This window comes from Xyrauchen texanus, chromosome 19 (assembly GCF_025860055.1).
Source record: "Xyrauchen texanus isolate HMW12.3.18 chromosome 19, RBS_HiC_50CHRs, whole genome shotgun sequence".
Lineage (NCBI taxonomy): Eukaryota > Metazoa > Chordata > Actinopteri > Cypriniformes > Catostomidae > Xyrauchen > Xyrauchen texanus.
Genome location: NC_068294.1, coordinates 33721726 through 33745933, shown reverse-complemented (window position 1 = coordinate 33745933; position 24208 = coordinate 33721726). Strand labels below are relative to the sequence as shown.

General features: G+C 36.9%; 1 protein-coding gene across 1 annotated transcript; it reads left to right on the top strand.

Moving 5' to 3' along the window:
- The first annotated feature begins 1911 nt into the window (after positions 1-1911).
- On the top strand, positions 1912-20464 carry LOC127659805 (rho guanine nucleotide exchange factor 37-like). The gene is made up of 14 exons (XM_052149756.1): positions 1912-2175; positions 2271-2323; positions 3160-3479; positions 6462-6591; positions 6942-7089; positions 7283-7482; positions 8800-8930; positions 9114-9218; positions 9522-9635; positions 10437-10754; positions 11462-11590; positions 13867-14062; positions 18798-18970; positions 20264-20464. The coding sequence occupies exons 1-14, from the start codon at positions 2114-2116 to the stop codon at positions 20462-20464; spliced, it is 2280 nt and encodes a 759-aa protein (XP_052005716.1). The 5' UTR covers positions 1912-2113.
- The last annotated feature ends 3744 nt before the right edge of the window (positions 20465-24208 follow it).

Here is a 24208-nt window from a genome sequence, read left to right as displayed (position 1 = left end):
TTGTTGTTCTCCGTCTACTGAAACTCCATTTTAGATACAAACAGGTAAGAGAACAGGTGAGATACAAACATATGGTTGACCCATTTAGTTGTACATTAGACTTTACGCTGAGTGTGAACTTTAACAACACTGATTATTTTCTATTGAATTTTGTTTTCTTGTACCTGTTGACTTGTGTTAATTTGTTGTCAATTAGAAAGTAAACACGAATGTTAAAGTGTTATTACTGGAATTGTGACAATATGGAGCGCCTGTATTATATTATATGAGTGAGTGCAGAAGTGTTTATCTATATTTGTTATATGCAGTTCACTTTTATGTTTGGGCTGGTGTTTCATTAGGGCTCACTGTAGTTATGACTGCCTTAATCTTTTTATATTTGTTTTGTGTTATCGCTGAAGGTCTACTGAAACTAAACAGACAGTGTGTAGTGTTTACTTTTCTCAGTTTCGTTACTAAATATACTATGACATTTCTACATTTCATATGAAGACAGTAGTTTGAGAGGATTAAAATACATCAAGCATTGGAAGCAGTGTGATATGCTACATTGCACCTTAAACTATTTTAAATGTTTCCTTACTCTTTTATAATTATTATGCAATTGTTTAGGAATATTTTGAATATGAAACAAACATGTTCGAATATCTGTGCTTCTGAAAATTAATTTGTAACAGCAGGACTGTTTAAAGGAATATTCCGGGTTCAGTACGTCAGACTCAGTTGACAGCATTTGTGGCATAATATTTATTACAACAAAAATGTACTTCGTCATGCCCCTCCTTTTCAATCTAGTTTCCAGTGAGGCATTTACTACGGAAGGATATGGGAGCCAATCCTTAAACATTATAATGCTGATTGTTTCAAAAGTATAGCCTTAAGACATAAACAATATATACTATGTGTGAACATGATTTTAGTGTGATACAATTGCTTACTAACCTTTAAGTTATTGGCAATTTTACAACTTTGTTGCCATGAAAAGGCATAAATCCTAAAATAACTGTAAAAATTGATTTAAACAAATGTCATGCTCAATATATAACATTAGTTTTAACAAGAATTAATTTGTGCTTTTATAAAAATATAAGCTTAACATTTCTGCCTTTTAAACCCTCCAAAAACAGGCCCCATTCACCTCCATTGTAAGTGCCTCACTCACTGGAACTTTTTTCTGTGGTAATCAGCATTATGCAATGTTCCTTTAAGTGAACTGCAAAAAAGACAAAAGGTGATTCAAAATGGTTAAATTGTGGTGTCCAGTTACAGTACCTCAATAATACACTTTGCCTTATCAGGGTTCCCAATGTCATGCAGAACTTCAACATTTTGTTTTTTAGACAGAGAAAAGAAAAAACAAAAGAATGGAAATTAATGAAATCCTAAAAAGTAATGGACATTTATACACTGACCATATCTTTTTAAATTAATGTTCAGCTTAAAAATAGTGCCCCGAAATTGCTCTTTCTGAGGGCAATCTCTATCAAATAATTTTTTTAATTGCTTTCAAGTAATCACGACTGACTGGAGAAGTCATGGAATATCATTAGTTAAAAAAAACGTGGGAACCCTTTAACTAAAAAATCTAAAGTTCATGTTATTTGTCAACACCTTTAAATCATGGATATTTCTGGATTCTGTAAAATGGCTTTTGCCATTGTAAAACTTTTAGGAACTCTCTCTGACTACAAAGTTGATTATTTCCTGGCCACATGGGGCTTTTGTTTACTGCAGTTGCATCTGAGGATGTTGGTAAATGTGTGTTGTGCACTCCTGTTCACTTTTGATCTGGTGCCAGCCAATCAGCTTCAAACTGAGCAGGCATCACTTCCTTCCCAGTGGCTAGTGCAGTCAGTTTGTGTATTCATCAGTGTGTGTGTGTGTGTGTGTGTGTGTGTGTGAGAGAGAGAGAGAGAGAGAGAGAGAGAGAGACAGACAGACAGACAGTGTATCCTCAGTGATCCTATTTGGATCCCCACTGCTAAAATCCCACCTCCCCCCTGGCTCAGTACACTCATCTGACCCACCCATCCCCCCTCACTCACTCACCCACCCATGCCACATGAGGCCCTGCAGTGTGACTCAGTGAACAAACCCACACAAGTCTGAGAGTATGTGCCAGGCTTTCCTCAGCTGTACACCTCACTTTTCCAGCACAAGGAAGGGAGACCCAGAGTTAGTCTATCTCAATCTTTAAAGGTAATGATGCACTTTGATTGTTGTCTTGGGACTGGTCATGTTGTTAAACTGTTCATTTCTTTCTTAAATAGGGGTTTGTGGTACTGCTGCAGTGCAGCAGTTTTAGGGCTCTCAGTCAGCAAGCGTAAGTGCTGCACTACTTGCTTAGCTTGTGGTTTTCTGTTTCAGTGTGCTGGCCTTGAGCACTTGTTACAAATGCACTGTTGCCTTATTAATGTTTGTGGATGTAGTTAGTGTTTTTGCTTACAGTTGTTTGTCTACATGTTCTTCTTACAGTTTTATGTGGTTTGCCTGAACAAGTATCATAATTTGTTTGTTTGTGCAGATTTTGCATTGATTTGTTTTTCAGAGAATCTATATGTAAATGAGGCTATGTTTGAAGGAACTGAATTTGTAATCAAAAACTGACTTTGGAAACATCTTTTGAAAAGTGTTAGGGTCTTCCTGTTTAGACACGTGTGTGTGTGTGTGTGTGTGCCCCCCCACCCCCCCAAGCAAACAACAAAACAGAGCTCTCAGCCATTTTGGACAGTTAGCCTTCCTTTATGGGTGGTCCTAATAATGTGTGACCGCAGGGTCTGGTTTATGTGTGTTACAGCGAGTTCATTCACTGAGCTAATCCATTATCAGCATTCTTAAAGGGGGTTCACACTGATTTGTGGCTACAAAGTTAACAGATATCACAGAAATCTTTAATTTTAAAGGAAAATTCATGATTTGTGGTGATATAAGCAACAGACACTGTTGGCGACGCATCAAAGTTGATCCGAACACTTTGTGACTAACAGTACAGCAACTTACTGACCTGTAATATTTAATCACTATCTGTGTGAATGCCCCTTTAGTTTGAGATATTTTTGAAATAGGGTCCTGGTTCTGCCTCAAGTCCTATATCTGAGTTTTATGTCTGCGTTCAGTCATGCTGGTGTTCCGGTCTAAGCTCTTCTATTGGTATCTTAGACATCCCCACAATGGCGAATTCCCTGAAGGCAAATGTGCCTCCAACCGTGAGAGTGACAGCTGAGGAGGAGATAGCTGGGGAGATCGGAGAGCAGACAGGAGGTAAAGTGATTGATGACACTGTGGAAGAGCCTACAGAGGAGGAGGAGCATGAAGAGGAAAGAAAGGCAAGGGCTGCTGCAGAGGAGGCAACATCCAGAGACAGGGCAGCTCAGAGGCAGTTCATGGTCATTGAGGAGATGGTGCAAACAGAACGAAACTACCTTAAACATCTTCAGCTCTGCACGGTCACCATCCACAACAACCTGCAGAAACTACAGGTATTCATGTTCTCTAGATAATTTCCACTTTCACACATGAAACCTCTCAAATTGACAAAAATTGTCAGATTAACTCTTCTGGTTAAAGTTAACAAACAGCTTTCAATTTGTGATACATATCACTACGATTCACACCACCTTTAAAATGACATACTTTTAATGCTCTCTGATGTCATTCTCACATCTGAGCATCCTAGCCTGTTCTAAACTGTGAATGTTACCATTTTGTTCACACATACATCAATACAGAACTTTTCTGGCAAATTTACTACCCCATCTCTCAACTAATTTTCCTGACCAAGTAAACTGGTAGCTTTTATGATCCAGCAAGAGCACCAGAAAGGGACATGCCATACCATTACATTACACTATTTTTACTCGTAGCAAACTCTACCCACATGAATGAATGACATCAGTAACTTATGAGTTCATCCACCCAGAAAAGCAGTCCCACTTCAAATGGACAATGTAAACACCTTTACAGTACATACTATATGAGAATATATATATATATATATATATATGTTTTTTATGGAAGAATTCATGTAAATGCTTAAACAAAAAAACAAGATGTAGGTTTCTACTTTAAAACCCTTCTGTTCTCTTGCCCCATATACTTCCATTGTACACTCGCTGAGCACTTTTTAAGGAACACCTGTACACCTACTTATTCATGCGATTATCTAATCAGCCAATCGAGTGGCAGTGGTGCAATGCATAAAATCCCGCAGATATGGGTCAGGAGCTTCAGTTAATGTTCATATCAGCAATCAGAATGAAGAAAAAATTTAATCTCAGTGATTTCAATCATGGCTAGGGCTAGGTATTGAGTTCGATACATTTTAGGCAATGACCGAATTGCCTCTTAAACAATCGAGTATCAAAAAATATCTTGTCGTTCAGTCCCAAATTTCGATACCTAAGGGGTTAATCTCGTCAACGTCAGTGATAAGCATGTAGCATGCTGGATGTACCCAAATGTAAAGGTGCCTAGTTTATTCCGGTTACACACAGCGCGTCTCACACGTGAGGCTGTAGTGTGTGTGCGTCCCAACCACCATAGATGTGGTGAAAAATCTAAAGTGTGGCTACATTTCACCAGGCTCGATGTCAACAGCACGCGATGCAATATTTGCAACAAGATAATTGCTGCCAAGACCGGCAACACATCAAATCTGATGAAGCACTTGACCGTGCACAAAATAAACTTAAGGGCAGAAAGTTGCTCCGTCTTCGACTGCAAGAAGACTCTCAGAGACCTCCTGCCACAGAGCTTTCTTCAAAACTACTGATGAATGCAGCGGTGCTATGACTCCGACAGGTAAGGTTAACATTTAGTAAACAAACCAACAAAATCGGCTAACTTGTAGTGATACATGCTTGTGAACTTGTTAAATTAACGTTTCTGTGCGCGTTGACATAGTCCTATAAACTGGGACCTACGTAACGTTAGATATTGTTTGGATGTATGTCTATAGATAGCTAGCTAAATCGATGCTAAAAATGCTTGAAGGTTGACAGTAACTGATCAAGTTTAACTCACATTAAAGTAGTTATCTTGTTAAACCATACTTATCGTTAGGGTTGGCTGAATTAACAGTTTAGCTTTTTTTTGCTTTTTTTTCCCCTCTTCACATTAATGTTATAGCCTCTGCCCCTGCCGACCCTGGCATGAGGAGACCAGAAGGCTCAGGAGATGAGTCTTTGAATCTGTAAAAAAAAGTCAACACATTGAAAAAAAAAAAAAAACAATGTTTGTAATCTTGTTAAAAATGGATTTCATAAAATTGGTATCAGAAAAAATATCATTTAGGAAACGGTATCAATATAATAAAAATTAGAACGATACCCAGCCCTAATCATGACATGATTGTTGTCCCAGATGGGCTGGTTTGAATATTTCTGTAACTGCTGATCTCCTGGGATTTTCACACACAACAGTCTCTAGAATTTTATCAGAATGGTGCCAAAAACAAAAAAAAACATCCAGTGAGTGGCGGTTCTGCGGACAGATATGCTTTATTGATGAAAGAGGTCAATGAAGAATGGCCAGACTGGTTCGAGCTGACAGAAAGGTTATGGTAACTCAGATAGCCACTCTGTACAATTGTTGTGAGAAGAATAGCATTTCAGAATGCACAACATGTCGAACCTTGTGGTGTATGAGCTACAACAGCAGAAGATCGCGTGCTCAGTGAGTACGTGCATTATTGTAAAAAAATGTTCTCTGTGTTTTTAGTTGAAAGTCAAAATGATTTGCCACTGTTGTTATTGATAGGAAACATGCTGTTAAATTTACACTAAATGTCGTATGTGTTAATGGTATGGCAAAGTCTCATAAAAAATATTTATATAAATATTTGTAATTCAATATGCATCAAGTAAAATGTATATGTCAATATTAGGGCTGGCACTCAATTATAATTTTTCATCCAATTTATTAAATGATGTGCCAATTAATAATCAAATTAATTGCAATTAATCTCATATTAATATATTTACTGCAAAAGGCCCCCAATAATGGTAATTCAGAATATAATAATAATGTATTTTATAATAAACATTTTAATTCAGACAATTCAAATACATCACATCATACACCTATTGTGGCAACAGACAGGTAAACATTTAGACAATACAAAAAGATATGCAAAAAATATTGTTTGTTTTATTTCCATATCTGATTGTAGGAACATTCCTTATTATGGAATTTAAGTACAGATTGGGGGCATGATTAATGTTTTTTTAACATGTTATTTTTCACATAATTAAACAGGAACATAACCCGTTAAAATGGCAGACCTTGTTAATATGTTATTAGTTGACAAAATGTTTTATTTCACAGTTTGCAAAATCTGAATAAGACTATAGGCAAAGCAATTTATTCCGCATCCCTCTTATTTGATAAGTATAATCAATGTAGTATCTTCAATACATGTATCTTTAATAATGTCATATAATATTGGATGTTTTCTCTTTCAGCCGCCTCCCCCAAACCTGGACAATATGTTCCAGCACATAGATGAAGTCATGGATGTTTCCAGCAGACTGCTGAGCCTTTTTGACCAGTCACAGATATTACACATCAATCCAAAATACCTAGAAACTATCTGTGAGTATGGCTGGTCAGACTGGAATATCTGGTTCACTTTGTTTTCTCATCTCATCTGTCTAGATGCTGTTCATGTGACCATACTGACTGATCAGTCTGACATCAAATTATTTTTACTCTTGATCTCACTGAACTTGAATTGCAAGAACTTCAAGATACTTGTAATGATGAATGAGGGTAGAGAGGTAGAATATTGTCTTGAGCATGCTGGTTAAAATGAAAGTTATTTTTGGTATTTGCGTATTTGTCATCTGTTGCGAAAAGAAAGTGTCTGTTTTACTCTGCATGTTTTGCTTTTGTAATTTCAAATACCATTTATACCATCTAAATCATCTAATTCTGTCTTTCAGGTGACTCTTTCCTGAGTCTGTCTCAAGACATAGAGATGGCTTACAAGGAGTACCTGGCCAACTACAATAACATCACCGCTCTTGAGAACAGCTACAAACAGAAAGAGACCCTCTGGCTTGAGATGGTTAAAATCATTAAGTCATCTGCGTAAGTTCCTAAATCAACATTTTATATTTCACAGCCTGAATAATAATTTTTAAATATCTGACAATAAAAGTCTTACATCCTGTCTGACCAGCTGTGATACGAATACTGGTGTGAGAGAGTTTGTAAAGAAAGGCACCAGTGTAACAACAAACATTCTGTTCATTTTTTACCCCTGATCTCATCTGTGTTTCAGTCCTGATGTGAATGCATCCACTCTGAGTTTCTTCCTGGTTATGCCGGTTCAGAGAATCGCCCGTTACCCCCTTCTGCTCCAGACGATCCAGAAATATACAGACCCACAGCACCCTGCCTACTCCTTACTGGAGCACACCGCGCACACTGCGGTGCAGATCAACTGTAGGATCAATGAATACAAACGCTTCCGTGAAGTCGGTAAGGACATAGTCTTGGGTATATTTGTTAGGCACAAAACTGTGCTAATACAAAAAAAACTGTAGAGAATATGTACGTGTTGTTATAGAAGAAGTTATATGAACAGCCGGTTAGTAATTACAATGATGTAGGTCTCACAAGCCTTAAGTACACATAACATGGTAACATCACAGTTCGTTTTGAGTCAGACATGTTTAAAGTAATGATGACTTGTGGTTCAGCAAGTGAGTCAGATGTTAAGATGTGTGAGTTACCCATGACATGTGCACTGACACACCCCTGGCCCATACAGACTCTGGCTTTTGGACCTGACGCTAAAAACGGCTTGGATGATCCTTTTTTCTTATTGTCCCAGATAAGATGATGGCTGTGTTTTTCAAAAACTTTTTGTTAGACTCTTTGACCAAAAAACAAAGGTCTTCTTTCCTTCTAAGATGAGGCCGAGACCAGAGAAGTCGGCAGCACATCTGGACAGTGTTGATGTAGAGCTTCTGCTTTGCATAGTAAAGTCTTAACTTGCATCTATGGATGCAGCGGCGAGTGGTGTTGACTAACAAAGGTTTACTAAAGTAATCCCAAGGCCATGTTCATGTTATCCATTACAGATGAATAATGTTTTTTTAAGACAGTGACGTCTGAGGGATCAGAGATCACGTGCATTCAGAAGTGGTTTTCGTCTTGCCCTTTACACACCCAGATTTGATCAGATTCCTTGAAACTTTTAACTATATTGTGCACTGTAGAGGGTGACATGCCCAAAATTATTTCAATTTGTCTTTGGGATACATTGTTCTCAAAGTGCTGGATTATTTGCTGAAGATTCTCTTTGCGTAGTCTTGAACAATCCTAGCTCTTTAAGGACTGCTTTTGGAGGCTCCTTGTACAGGATACGGTACTATGACACAATTGCCTCACCTGTTTAACATCTCCTGTTTCACATCGTCAAATTGTTATTAGTCTTAAATTGCCCCTGTACTTTTTTGGAGCATATTGCAATCAACTGTTTTGAAATAATAAAAAAAAAGTAAAACATCATATAATGTGTAGTTGTAGTTCTTTCAATATAGCAAAGGGTGAATATTTTTTTTAATTAACATTTTTCATACTGTCCCAACTTTTTGGGAATTGGGGTTGTTTTTCATATATCCAACCTTAACTCACCACATTCAAGTCAGACTGTAAGCTCGCAACTCGAGTAAAATCTAATCTATTTTGATGTGGCGTTGTAGTTACAGATAGATTCAAGAACACTTGACTTGAGCTTAAATGAATTAGGTCTTGATTTGCTTTATTATTCTCATTCTTTGATGGTCAAAGCTGACAAGTATAAGAAGACCGAGAACCTGACCATCAAGGACAAGATAAATCGTCTGAGTGGCCACAGCATTGCCAAGAAGACTGCTCGGCTAAGCCAGTACATAAAGCACGAGACAGGAATGTTACCAAAGGTAAGTGTGCCATGAAGCATGACTACACCCAAGAACAATGCTTAGAGTAAACAATGGAAGAGGTTGACATGTTAAAAGAACAGCATGATTTCCGTACCATCTCAGACACAGTTTGTACAATTTTTGCATATTATGTTCACAATCAACATGCTTTTTAAGCTTTGTAATTCAATCATGTCATAGCTGAAGGATGAAGAATTTGACACCCTTGTCGGCTTCTTCTTTGTGCTTGAGAGAGGCATCTCAGAGCTCCATGATAACATGAAGGCCTATCTCCACCATTTACAGGTTTGCATTTATTTCCTCCTGGATTTACTATTCATCATCATAATGACTTTAGTTGCTTGCTTACAAAGAGCTGATGTTCTCATTTGTTTTGGTGTTCCTTCAATGTGAAGCCAGTATGCCCAGGGATCAACCACTTAAACATCTTCCATTGTTATTGCAGCTGGTCAATAAAAGGAAAACAGTAGGAGGTTGATCCCTGGCAGATGAATGAGGTTTCATAAGGTTGTGAAGTACAGATGATTGCTGTGTGCTTTGGAGAGTTTGTAAAGACTTATTTAAGGATCTAACCTCTTGTGTTTGCAGAGATTCCTCAGCTGCAGACCAGAAGAAGCTGATCTTGATCTGGAAGGCGAGAAAGCTGCTCTGTTCTCTAAAGAAATCACAGTGGCACTCAGACAGTGGATATATCCTACATATGTAAGCCCTCAAGTAGATTACAATTCACATGTTGGAGAGACATTCACTATTGTTGGGAAAAATGAAAAACCTACAGTGATGTGAAAAAACAGCTCCATGGTGCTCACCTTTTTCAAAAAAAATATTTCATAAAATCATTCAAACAAGTTGTTGTAACACCATATAATTTATAATAAGAAGTGTAGTATTTCCTGAACTTTTAGATGCTTTAAGTATCATGATATGGTCATGTCTTAATAGTAACCCACTTACTGCACAAAGTCTCACAAGAGTTGCATGCATCCTAAATACACAGTGTTTATTTGGAGTCCCACAGAAACCATACACCTCCCCCTAAAACTAACCTTAACCATAAGGTTACCCGCAGTTGACATCACCTTTATTCAGAGTAGAAGTTATATTTAATATATATTTAAGATACCAATCAATGAGGCTGTGAGGGACAGAAGTGTATTCAATATGTCATATTGTTGTGAACCCAAATATTAGGTCATAAGTCACATCTAATTTTCACAAACCACGTTTCTTCACTGTTATTTTTTGTTTGTTTGTTTACTTAAATTTTGTTGGAAGATTTATAATTTAAAGATGTATAACCTTGTTTTTGTACATGTGAAATTAAATATTGCATGACTAAAATCTGAAACACTAACATTTGTCACAGTATCTCCACGTTATGATCTCCTAACTCTCTTTTTTGGTTTTCCCCATTTATTAATGTCTAACCATGTACTCCATGTATCATGCCTTCTAAATTCTCCTTGTATATAATTGTCATTCCACCGTTATTGTTTCCTGTAGGAGAAGCGTTTGAAAACTTTGGTCTTTATGCCCTTGAGCTCATTGCGGGAGCTGATGGCAGGACCACGAAACCTAATTCGCAAGCGTCAGGACAAGTTACTAGACTATGAGTTGATTGAAGAGAAGAGCAACCTGAGCTTCGAGGAACAAGCCATAGCCAACACCTACAAGACCATGAACACATTGCTGTTGACTGAGCTGCCGCAGTTCAATGGGAAAGCCTTGCAGCTCCTGTGGGCTACACTAGAGGCCTTCAGCTGTCTGCAGAGAGACCTGGCGGCTGATATGGAACAGCTGGCTACCAGCTTTACACATCAGGTACGAAGTCTTTTTTATTTATATATATATATATATATATATATATATATATATATTAGAAAATGTATGAAGGGATTTCTGAAGGAAACCGGTTTCAGGCCAGTTTTCAATTCAGAATTAAATCATGTAATTTATCAAGAATAAAATTTAATTTAGATTTGAAGATATTTATGATGAAACGGGTCCATAGACTTACACTGAAGTCCTAAAACCTAAAACTTATCTAGGGACCAGCTTATCATAGAGACTTGGGCTGAATATAGGCAGTATGTATACACCACTTTAAAAAATGTGCCAGATAGAAGCATCTCCATAGACAGGATGTTACACAAGCATCTAAATCTGACTTGCCTTGATGCATTCCTTAGAGGCATACCAGGAAGATGCTATTGGGCAGCATTTTGGACCTACCCTGTTTTTAGGAATTAGCTGTAGCTAGCTAACTCTGCTAGCTAAGTGAGGATGAACATCCTGGATTATTCACATGGTCTGTTCCAGTTCTAATCATGTCAGTCTTGCCTTTCACAATTCTAAACATCCTCATGGTTTAGTTGCACCTAAATATCAGATTCAGGAGATTGTTGAACATTCAGTGCAATAGCCCATCATAGAATACCAAGCAGAAATCCATTGGTTTTAAAAGTGTTATTAAATTTAGCTTTTTGCAGGCTGGCAGTGTTTATGAATTACTCATTGTCCCCTGACAGCTCCCACACAGTAATTTGGAAGCTGGTGAGTTTTGGAAGTGGGCGGAGTGTTCAGTGCTGGAAGGTTCGAGGAGGATGGATAGTCTGTGTCGGAGTGCTCAAGATGATCTCAATGCTCCCATTGTGCAGGTCAGTTCCAATATAGAGACTCCCCATTGTCTGTTGCCGGGTGGAGACTTGTTTCTATGGGACAGTTTGTCCTGGTGCCCGTGGACACTAGTGGAATTAAACCATAGCTAAATGCGACCATTTATTCATCTTGATTTAATTTGGCACCATGTGTTTTGCATCAATGCAGCTATTAATTATAAACACACCCTGGTAAAATATGTCCTGGGGTTACTGTATTATAGTTAACCATAAACAGCTGGCATTCATTTAGTCTGTAAATATCTATCAATTTTAAAGTTTTATTGCAGATATATGACAGGGCAGCAACCAGCATGGTGATAGAAGAGCTTTTCAGTAAAATAAACTTAGGAAAGTATAGTTCAATCAAAAAGGAATATTCTCTCATTATTCACTTACCCCGATGCCATCTCAGATGTTTATTACTGTCGTTCTTCAGCAGAATGCAAAGGAAGATTGTTAGAGTCCGATCAGGTGCCAGCACTTTAACTGTCCAAAAGTCATATTTAGGTGGCATAAAAGTATGGCACATGACTCAGCCGATCAATTCATGTTTTCTGAAGCAAATCGATATGTTTGTGTAAAAGATAAATCAACTTTTGTAATGACGTAAGCACATCGGTGAGTTCACACAAGAACTCGGAAGGGACATTACAGCAGAAGAACAAACGTCACACGCGATTTCAGCCATTTCAAACAGTGTCAGAGCCCTGGATGGAAGAGCCGGTTTAAAGTTAAATACGTTTTAGTTGTCATTGTTTTTTACATAAACCTGTTGATTCGCTTCAGATGACAATCGTTGATCGACTGGAGTCGCAGGGATTACATTTATGCTGCCTAAATGTGATTTTTGGACCGTCAAAGTGCTGGCACCCATGTACTTCTATTCTAAGTATCTGACAGAGCTCTATCTTCTAAATGTCTTCATTTGTGTTCTAATGAAGAAAGACATCAGGGTAAGTGAATAATGAGAGAATTTTCATTTTTGGGTGAACTGTTCCTTTAAAGACAACATGAAACTGCATTTGCACTACATTTAATGTTATCAATGTGATATTTTTGAGCGTAAATAAATTAATGTGGGTTTGGTTTTAACTTTCTGAGATTTGATTGCATTTTAAAAAAGGGGTTATGATGTTATGGGTTAATATTAATATTCCCAACCACTCTTCCTTTGTTACATTAGCAAAAAAATTAAGTTGTTTAAGAGGTGGAAAAAGTGATTGCATTTTAAAGAGATTATGGATATTTGTTTTCTTTTTATCTTTAGACAGGTTGAAAAACAAGGAAAAATCAGGGGACCTGATTTTTGGCCTGAAAATGTATGGAAATTAAAAACATAAGAATTATTATTCTCTAATTCAAAAAAACATGATTCTCCAATAATTTACTCACCATAATGTGTCAAAGTTGTATGACTTGCCCAGACAATTTAAGTCAATAAGTTACAAAACATTTAAGCTTAAAAGAGTACATCAAGGCAACATAAACCCATGACGTGAATGGTTTAATCCATGTCTTTTGAATAAATATGATTGCTTTGGGTGAGAAACAGACCAAAATCAGAGAGGAGAGGGTGAGTGAATGATGAGAAAATTATCCATTTAAGACCAGGGACATTTAATAAAAAAGTAAATGGGATGCATTTTAATTTATTGTTGTCAAAATATTTTAATGTCTTTTTATTTTGACAGCATAAGTAGCAGCACAGTTTTCAAGTTTTATATTTTAGAGCTACTTTGTTATTTTGCATTTCCATTATGTCACTGTCTCTGATGTCATGTCATGGCCGCTAGAACATCATTACAGCTGATTAAATAAACGGTTGTTATTATCCAGAGTCTGCTGGTGTCTCTCAACAGCTGACACAAACCAATACTATGAGTTTTTGAAGTCATAAAAACATCAGTTTCAAAAACAAGGCAGGATGATCAAACAGAGGCAGTCTGTAATCTTCAGAAGTACAGTGTGTTTGCAGACAGGGGTCAGAATGTAGATCACGTATAAAGATCCTTTGAGTTTCTTTCTCTCATGTTAATTTCCTGTCTTCGTTCCTTCCTGTTGCAGTATCTTAAATGCTTAAATGGCGAATGCTTTATATTTCTCATGTAATTGTAGCAGACATTAAAGTGAGCACTCTGCTTATTGCACTTTGTAACTCATAAGTATTTTTGTAAGTTTATTAAATTTGTAAATGCAATTTATGGAATTTGGTTTGATATCAGATTCGTTTTCAGTAATAAAATTAGAGTTTTCTGTCTCTTTCACGTTCTCAGGCACTCAGTCCAGGGTCTGAACAGCGTCTGAAGACTCTGACTGCCAAGCACGGCTCAGAGAAGATCTACCAGCTGACAGGCCCAGTGGTGGGCACTCGTGACCTGGACCTGACCCTCAGCAAGGGAGAGCTGGTAGCTGTCGTCAGTGAGATGGACACGCGTGGAGACCGTCGCCGCTGGCTGGTGGATGCAGGAGGTAAAGTTGACCTAAGGAAACCTTGGAAAAGGAGCTTATAAAGTATACAATTCATTTAGAAATAATTCAGACCCCTTAATTTTTTTCCACATTTTGTTATGTTGCTGCCTTATGCTAAAACCCTTTAAATTATTTATTTATTTTTTCACATCAATCTGCATTCCATACCCCATGACAAAGCAAAAAACAGACTTTTGAAAGAAAAAGTTTAAATTGGGGAGAAAGGCCTTGGTGAGAGAGGTGACCAAGAATCCGATGGTCATTCTGGTTGAGCTCAAGAGATTACAATATGTGTAGAGATGGGAGAAACTTGCAGAAGGACAACCATCACTGCTACTCCCCGATTTGGGCTTTATGGCAGAGTGGCCAGAGGGAGGTCTCTCCTCAGTGCACGACACATGAAAGCCCTCTTGGAATTTGCAAAAAAGAGCCTAAAGGACTCTCAGACTGTGAGAAACAAGATTATCTGGTCTGTTTGGCCTAATTTCCAATCGTCATGTCTGGAGGAGACCAGGCACTGTTCATCATCTGCGCAATACCATCCCAACAGTGAAACGTGGTGGTAGCATCACGCTGTGTGGGTGTTTTGCAGTGGCAGGTACTGGGGGACTGGTCAGGGATGAAGGAAAGCTGAACACAGCAAAATACAATGATATTCTTAATGAAAACCTAGTCCAGACCACTCAGACTGGGTCGAAGGTTCACCTTCCAACAGGACAATGACCCCAAGCACTCAGCCAAGACAACGCAAGAGCGGCTTAGGGACAACTCTGTGAATGTCCTTGAGTGGCCCAGTCAGAGCCCGGATTTGAACCCAGTTGAACATCTCTGGAGAGACCAGAAAATGGCTGTCCACCGAAGATCCCAATCCAACCTGACAGAGCTTAAGAGGATCTGCAGAGAAGAATGTCAGAAAATCCCCAAATCCAGGTCTGCAAAGCTTGTCGCATCATACTCAAAAAGACTTGAGGCTGTAATCACTGCCAAAGGTGTTTCGACTAAGAACTGAGTTATGGGTCTGAATACTTATGTCAATGTGATATTTTTAATACATTTGCAAAGTTATCAAAAATATGTTTTTTTTTGCTTTGTCATTATGGGGATTGGAGTATAGATTGATGTGGAATTTTGTTTATAACTTTTAGCATAAGGCTGCAACAAAACAAAATGAAGGGGTATGAATACTTTCTGAATGTACTGTATAAGGAGCACTTAGCTGGAACCAGTTCATACCAGGAGTATTTTTTAAGAGTGTTATTGTGTGGACCGGATTAGGCTGATCCTAGATCATCATTAATGGGCCTGTTTGTCCAATTTACAGAAATGTCTCGCTTCCCATTTTGATGGAAAGAGCAGCATATAAAGGATTGTGTTTGATTCTTAGCAGTAGTCACAACCATTGTTATTTTGTTCTGATGTTTTATGTAACATGTTTACTTTCTTTGGTTCAGTGAGTTTCTGTTTTTTTAATTCAAAACACATCTGTCCTCTTAAGCCTCAGTTTCTTGGCACACTTAAGGTTAATGTATGGGGTTATGCTTTTAAAATGGAAATATTAATGCTTGTTAATTTAAAACGCTAAAAACAGAATAGAGGGTCGACCGATATTGTTTTTTTCAGGCCGATCTTTTGAAATCTGGGTCGGCCGATGGCCGATTAATGCTGTCGATTTATTTTGGCCGATATTTGCTTGTTTTTAACCTCTTATTTGAACCTTTTATTTGAAAGATAAAATGTAACACAAATAATTACTTAAGATAGACAAAATTTCTCAACAAATACATTTATTGAACACTTGACCAGTCTGCACTTGTACACTTAAATTAAAAATGTATAATGTAAAAACATATTGTATAAATAATGTATAACAAATATGTTAAATAAACGAAGCAACTGCTCCGAGACACGAAGGTTCAGATCCAAATGCAGCTTTAATTAAGGGGCAATCCAGACACGTAATCCAATATTCAGAGCATCCAAGAGAAGCACAGGCATAACTAGGGATGGGTATCGTTAAGGTTTTAATGGTATTACTATCTTATCGATCCTGCTTATCGATCCGGTACTTCAACAGTATTCTTAATGGTTCTTTTTGTTATATATATATATATATATATATATATATATATTAAACAAAGATAAACGTTATATAGGCACAGTGATTTAATTTCAGTAAGGTCTACTAACATTACTGTTCAGGTGTGGTCTAAAAAGAAATCTAATAAAGTAATCAATTGTAAAATAACACTGCATAGTTTATCATAGATAGAATAATGCTCATTAATGCAGAAGTTATTCATACAAGAGCTGTAAGTTCTCTTTGCCTTTTGTTGTTTGATTCGCAGTAATGGCTCAATCGTCAGCATGTTTTTTAGATAGCTTCCCCTTTAAGACCGAGTCTAATAGGCTCCTGATGCGCCATATTTTCTCCCAACTATTTCCATAACTACGTCCATTTAAGACATAAACTGTGTTTAAGTGAATCTCCAAGCCGGTCGTTTTGACATATTTTTGTGTATAGTTGATCGTTTAGACGCGCACATGAAACCCAAAGTAGCCTATACTTTGCTTGTCTCGTTGCAGTCTGTATCGGAGCGCGCGCCGCCTTGGGAACGGTATCTCTTGCGCTCTTTTTATTATTAAACGCGTCCCGCAATTTAGCAACAGTAGCTAGACTGCATTTTACAACAATCACCGATCGTGCTGATTCTGACGTTAAGTTTGAGTTTTAGGGAGAAATGTCAGTGCACCGCTGTGAAGGGAAGGAAGTTGTGCTAGACAGAATGCGGCTTATGTATAAATATTCTTTTTATAATCTTTGGAAGGCGAAATCTAAAATAAAATCAGACTAATAATCACATATCTAAACCAGGCTATGTTTGAATGTTTAGTTCTGTCACTCATTTAGCTGGGCTCGTGTTGTGCTCGCTGTGCGCAAGATCTCTCTCTCTCTTTCTCTCTCTCTCTGACTGTGAATAGCTAAATTGCATCACAGACAAATGGTTTCATATTATTATACATAGAAATGGCTGACGAGATAAAATAACTTTCTCTTTATAGCAATAATACATGGATTTTCTTAATTTCTCCAGTACCGACAGCAGAACCGATAACGTCCGAGCTTACCAAAGCCAGTCCTTCACTAACCAACTGTGCGTTGGTATCTTTTTTTATTACTTATTTCTCTGCATTGAGTGACAACCCTCAAATATAAGACACACAAACAGAACAAATAAAAGTCTCAGATTCACTGTCTGTAATTGCAAATTTCTTGCTTACTTATTGTGACATGATAGCAACCCTTCTGCTGTGATAATGCAACTTCAACTACGCTATCAATATCCAAAGTAGCCGAAGGTCATGTCGCGTTTTTTCTCGAAGTTGGCAGTAACATATCAAAAGTTTTTAATTAAATATAAAGAAGTTATACAAATTTAATCCTTACCGTTTTCTCCAAGGAACTTAGCTCCTTCCTAAGGCACTGCTCACTCTGCTGGAAAATGACTCTAGGGGCAGTGTGCGTCGAACACGTGTTCCACAACAACACTAGGCTGCCCACGGATGCGCCTGCCTAATAATCGGCTTGATATACTTGGATATTGGCCGATACCGATTATGTTATAAAATGCAAAAAATCGGCCGATTAATCGGTCGACCTCTAAAACAGAATCTGTGTTTTGTGAATTTATTTTCAAGTACACTACCAGTCAAAACTTTTGAAACACTTGACTGAAATGTTTCTCATGATCTTAAAAATATTTTTATCTGATGGCATATTCAAGAATGTTTGAAATTAGTTTTGCAGACAAAATATAATTGTGCCACCATATTCATTTATTTCATTATAAAACTATAATAATAAAAAACGTTTTTGAAATTGATGACTTGGACTAAATAATAAAGCAGCCAATAAGTGCCCAACATAGATTGGAACTTTTTCAATACTGTTTAAAAAGCATCCCAGGGTGATACCTCAAGAAGATGGTTGAGAAAATGTCAAGAGTACATGTCTGCAAATTCTAGGTAAAGGGTGACTATTTTGAAGATGCTTAAATATAACACAGTTTTTATTTATTTTGTTTAGTCACAACATAATTCCCATACTTCCATTTATGTTATTCCATAGTTTTGATGACTTATTTTAAAATGTGAAGACAAATAATTATAATAAAGAATGAGTAAGTGTTTCAAAACTTTTGACCTGTAGTGTATTACTTAATGGTCAAGACCAATTTATTTAGTGGATGCATTTGTTGCTTAATTGTTGTAAAACAATTGGTCTTGAAAGCCTTTGCTATGAGTTACATCTGCTGGTCAAGAACAGTTACAGCACTCTCAACAGAAACTACTGTTATCAATATCAATTTACTATTTATTTATTAATTTAGCTGACATTGTTTTACCCAAAGCAACTTGCAAATGAGGAATATAAAATTGTTTTTGGAAATATATATATAAAATCTGAATATATAGATCTAAATCGTAATTTGTAACTATAAATCCTGAATATACCATTTTAAGTCTAGAACTTTATGCTCAGGAGTATTGATGTACTGAAACTCGTTTTCCATATTTAATTTCCTGTATGTGAAATGGAAAGGGTTTTTTTTCTTTTTTTTTTTTCTTTTTTTTTTTTTTTTTTTAAGAAAACAAAAAATTATGTGTATTAAGTGTATTTCAGAAGAATGTGCTGTTTGTGTAGCTTGATAGGACCGCTATGTTTTTTTTTCTTCAGGACCCAGAGGATATGTGCCTGCCTCAAAGCTGACTCGCTACCACCAGGTGACTGTAGACCTGCCTCCATCTCCTCGTCTAAATGTCACACCCACCGGTCCAGGACCCCGAAGACACTCCTATACACCCGGAGCCCCGCCGCTCTTAAACATCATGACCAAACCCTGTTTTCAGGTGAGTGACACACATGAGCAAAGGTGTGTGCTTTTAATAATGGGTCAAAAAATGCCACCGTGTCTAATTTGTGTGTCAAAAAGAATGAGACCTGTTGAGACTGATGGCAGGTCTGCAGTATCTCATGATCGTCAGTCTCACACACACTTCAGCATTGTGAATTCCATAATGAAAGAATAGAAATGAATTGCCACTCCTTGTCAGCTGAAGTTACATGCTATATTAAGGCTACACAAATGGCACACATGCACACAAATGTATTAATCTGTGTGATCTGGCTGTCAAATAGCTCCTTATCATTTCGGCTTCATGTTTGGATGGCAGATTTTTGACTGTGGATGTGCATGCGGGAAATATATGGTTATTGTGACTGTAAAACTGTGACTAAATATTCCTAAATGCCCTTTATGGGTTATTGAATATAATATATTTATTGAAAATGTAAGTTGAATATAGCTTAGCACTGTGTTTGCAAAGCAGTTTTTGTTCTGGGTGATTTCGAAGCTGTTACTCACTGGCCCAAGTTAAAAAATTAAAATAAAGTACACCCCAAATTAGTTTTTGACAGTTAGGTTACCGTCTGGGAAAAAATCATGGTTAACTGATTTGACAATTATTTGCTAATTTTCTTATGTAACAGCACTTTCAAGGCTCTCAATATGGTTGAAAAACTAAATTCGAATTTCTTACTTAAATAATAGTAATATTCAAATTATATTCGAATTCTAAAGACATAACTAAACTCTGTTAGAGGGGGAAAAAGTACTGTATTTATTTGTCTCCTAAACCCAGAAGAGGGCGCAAGTGAGCACAATGAGCAAATATAATCCAAATCAAGCATCGCATTTTTTATTGAAATGAAATTACATGACTTTGTTTAAAGTGTATAATGTTTTAAACAATCATTCATAGATCAAATATAATTTCCTAAATGTGCACGCAAGGAAATTGAGGTAACAAAAGTGCATATAATTGGAAGAGCATCAGTAATATGAGAAAACATGCTTCAACAGACAGAATTATATATTATGTTAACCCAAAATGGCAAACTTATTCTGAAACTATCCACTCATTCATACTGCTACATTGTACATCATACAGCACGTTTATGTTGACTATGTTTCCAGCTGATGAAAACACACCCTCAGCTCTGACCGATGTGCCAGTAATGCCATGGTCCGTTTTAATAATGGCACCTCGTCATGATATTCTCGAGAAAACTCTTCGGGATGAGAAGACTTAACGTGAGAAGTGTGTTCTCAAGTTAGATGTAGTGGAATGATATACCTGTAGCAGCGGTTTCTTACACAACTTACAAATTACGTTGGTTTTGTCAACAATCTCGCCTTCGATACTCCAGAAACCGAAGAAGCGCCACACAGCACTATTAAGATGTTTTATGTGAGTAAGATCCTCTCCGACTGCGAGTCCTCACTGTATTTTCCAGCCATTTTTGAAATTATCAACGCAGCCGTGCCGCATATAATGGGTTGAACTGGATAGGCTGACAAAAACAAACCGCGTCAGCTACGTCATAATCATATCCTGACACACCTAATATTCAAATGCATGTGCAGTTTTTTTTATTATTTTAATTCGACGAATATTCGAAATTCGAATTTTAATTGGACAGCCCTTGGGCAAAAAGTAATCATATCACAACTGATAGTGTTAGTGAACACATTTCTAAGTGCTATATGGATGCTAAGTGCAGCCCTACAATAAGAAAACTGAAATGTACACAAAAATAAATGGGAGGTATATAATAAGACATGCTCCAACATAGGACACAACACCGCTTATGCGCATCCCGATGCAGAATAATGTTTCATTGTAACCAGTGTGCTTGGCTTCGCTTCAAAAGTGCATAACTGCGGGATTATTGTGGGTGCGTAGCATGTAGTTTACATCATCCATCAGTTTTTTTTTTTTTTTCTTCGTTTTTTTTTCTACTGCAACCATTTATTCAAATCTGTTATCATATCCCCTAATAATAAATCGGCACCAGAATTCATGAAAATACTACTGTCTTTTAATCTGTCTTTAACACTTCACAAATAAATCTGTGAAATACACATAATAAAGGGAACATTACTTACAGCAGGCAATTCAAAGTCCAATAATGACAAAATTTAAATGTATTGTTGAATGCAGCAATTTTTTTCCGCACAAGCAATGCTTAAATAATGAGGATAATTCTATCCTATAATACGCAACTTCTCAAAGTTTACCACGCTGATGGCAAATGCACTGTCCGCACACTTAAATTAATTTCTTAATCCCTTTAAAGGCACCACATCTGAAAATATTAAACTCACTAGTTTGTTGTCAGGCAAATTGTGGAACATCCTGTCCTATTTGTAGGATGTTTACCTTTTAAATGACTGTCTGCATGTAAGAAGTGGAATGGAATACCTAGGAAAATGTTTCATGTCCAAGTGGTGCCCGGAATCAGGAATTGTACCTTAATGTTTGAAACATGCTACTGTAAATCCCTTTTAAAAAAATATGAATCTGGATTCTACAATATCTAATTTAAGCCCTTCTCTAATATTTCATTTTTATCCAAAATTATGGAAATTGTGGTTGTTCTTCCATTGCAGAGATTTTTGGTTGATACAAGATCTTTGATATATTTCAGTCAGGTTTTAGAAAAGTTAATTCGACTGAGACAACACTTGTAAAGATGTTAAATGTCTTAATAGCCACTGATTCTGGTGACTCGTTTGTCCTGGTTCTTTTAGATTTAAGTGCTGCATTCGATTGGGGGCGTTATTTTTGACCTCGGTATTTGAAAAATCCTAGTTTCGGCCTTGGCTGCACCTAAACTTTGGAACAGCTTACCGACTTCTATCAGAACTGCTCCAACACTACATATTTTTAAGTCTAAGTTATAAACGCATCTTTTCTCTCTAGCCTACAACTTGTGATGTTCTCTGTTGTTTGTCTTTTGGGTATATATTATGTTTTATTGGATTTAAAAAGTTCTTGCAAACACATTTCTTAACTGTTGTTTTTAAATTCTGCTATATAAATTAAATTGAATTGAATTAAAATTGAAAGGCACAAACCATTCTGAATAATTTACACATTGAAGATTAATACTTATTCCAAATCTGTAACCATATGAAAGAGCAATAGTGTATAGCAAGTTACGGTTAGTGTTTGCAAGAACCCATTAAATGTGATTGATAAGGCATTACTGTGTTTGGCCTCAAGGGAGAGCAGTTCTTCTAAATATCCTTTTTTGAGAAGCCTTTATGCTCTTTTTCTGTTCTTAAGACCTATTCAGGATAAGATGATATTGGAAGTACTATTTAAGAACAGAAACAAATGAGCTTTAAAAAAAAAGCACATACTATATGTTCTCTAGGCAGATTTTACTGTCATTTTTTGGCATTTGTGTGCAATTTAACTTACTGCTTTTTTAATGTTAGTCAGTCAGTTTGCCAGCCAAAATATATGACTGGGATATACAGTTGAAGTTAGAAGTTTACAGACACCTTAGCCAAATACATTTAAACTCAAACTTTTTCACAATTCCTGACATTTAATCATAGAAAACATTCCAAGTCTTAGGTCAGTTAGGATCACTACTTTATTTTAAGAATGTGAAATAATAGAATAATAGTAGAGAGAATGGTTTATTTCAGCTTTTATTTCTTTCAACACATTCCCAGTGGGTCAGAAGTTTACATACATTTTGTTAGTATTTGGTAGCATTGCCTTTAAATTGTTTAATTTGGCTCAAATGTTTTGGGTGGCCTTCTCATAATACGTTGCAGGAATTTTGGCCTATTCCTCTAGACAGAACTGGTGTAACTGTGTCAGGCCTCCTTGCTCACACACGCTTTTTCTGCCCACAATGGTCAAACAGTACAATTTTTGTATCATCAGACCAGAGGATGTTTCTCCAAAAAGTAAAATCTTTGTCCCCATGTGCACTTGCAAACAGTAGTTAATCTGTTTTTTTTTTGTTTTTTTACTGGTTTTGGAGCATTGGCTTCTTCCTTGCTGAGCAGCCTTTCAGGTTATGTCAATATAGGACTCATTTTACTGTGGATATAGATACTTTTCTACCTGTTTCCTCCAGCATCTTCATAAGATACTTGTTCTGGGATTGATTCACACTTTTCGCAACATAATGTGTCTCCTTCCTGAGTAGTATAATGGCTGTGTGGTCCTGTGGTGTTTATACTTACGTACTGTTGCTTATACAGATGAACGTGGTACCTTCAGGTGTTTGGAAATTGCTCCCAAGAATGAACCAGACTTGTGGAGGCCCACAATTTTATTTTTTGAGGTCTTGGCTGATTTCTTTCTTTTGATTTTCCCATGATATCAAGCAAAGAGGCACTGATTTTGATGGTAGGCTTTAAAATACATCCACAGGTACACCTCCATTTGACTTCAATCAGATGCTAAATTAGGCTTGATGTCATTTTCGGGAATTTTCCAAGCTGCTTAAAGGCACAATTAACTTCTGACACACTGGAATTGTGATATAGTCAATTAAAAGGGAAACAATCTGTCTTGCACAAAGTAGATGTCCTAAATGAGATGTCAAACTATAACTATGCGCCAAACTATAGTTTGCTAATATGAAGTTTTATATGAGTTTTAATGACTTCAACCTAAGTGTATGTAAACTTCTGACTTCAACTGTGAACTTTACATATATAGACAGTTGTGAAAAATGTTTTATAGTGGGGATGTTTCAAGAACAATGCCATGAGAATGTTTTATTTATCAATTAACGTAATACGTGTATAAGTGCAGTAAACTTAAAAAGAAAAATAAACGATATTAATATTTGGTGTGTTACAGTAGCAAGTTGGTTGCTAGCTGTGCAGTGTGTAAACCTCACTCCCCAGCCTCAAGAGGCACACTTGCGACTGTCACTACAGAATGTAGCCTTTACCCTCCTCGTTAGCGTGCCTGGCTCCCATGCCGGAAACCCTGGTTCGAATCCCGTTCAGAGCGGGTCAAGCAGGACCGATTAAATGACAACCCTATTCCACTGAACAGCATACAGTTCTGTGTATTTAGTCTTAATTGCTTATATGTGTATACAGTGGCATAAGGGGGCCCCGTGACGGCACAGAAAATAACAGACGGGGACAACCCAGCAGCATCTATTCTACTGTAATATAGTGGGGGAAAAATTACTGTTAACGATAATGAAAATCATCATTGAAATCAATGGGAATAGTATGATAATTTGGGAATGTGCTTAAG

Excerpts from the sequence above, each read along its gene's own strand:
- LOC127659805 (XM_052149756.1), top strand. The coding sequence starts at position 2,114 with ATGTGCCAGGCTTTCCTCAGCTGTACACCTCACTTTTCCAGCACAAGG. Across the intron at positions 6,592-6,941 it reads AAAATACCTAGAAACTATCT|GTGACTCTTTCCTGAGTCTG; the intron begins GTGAGTATGGCT and ends TCTGTCTTTCAG. Across the intron at positions 7,090-7,282 it reads AAAATCATTAAGTCATCTGC|TCCTGATGTGAATGCATCCA; the intron begins GTAAGTTCCTAA and ends TCTGTGTTTCAG.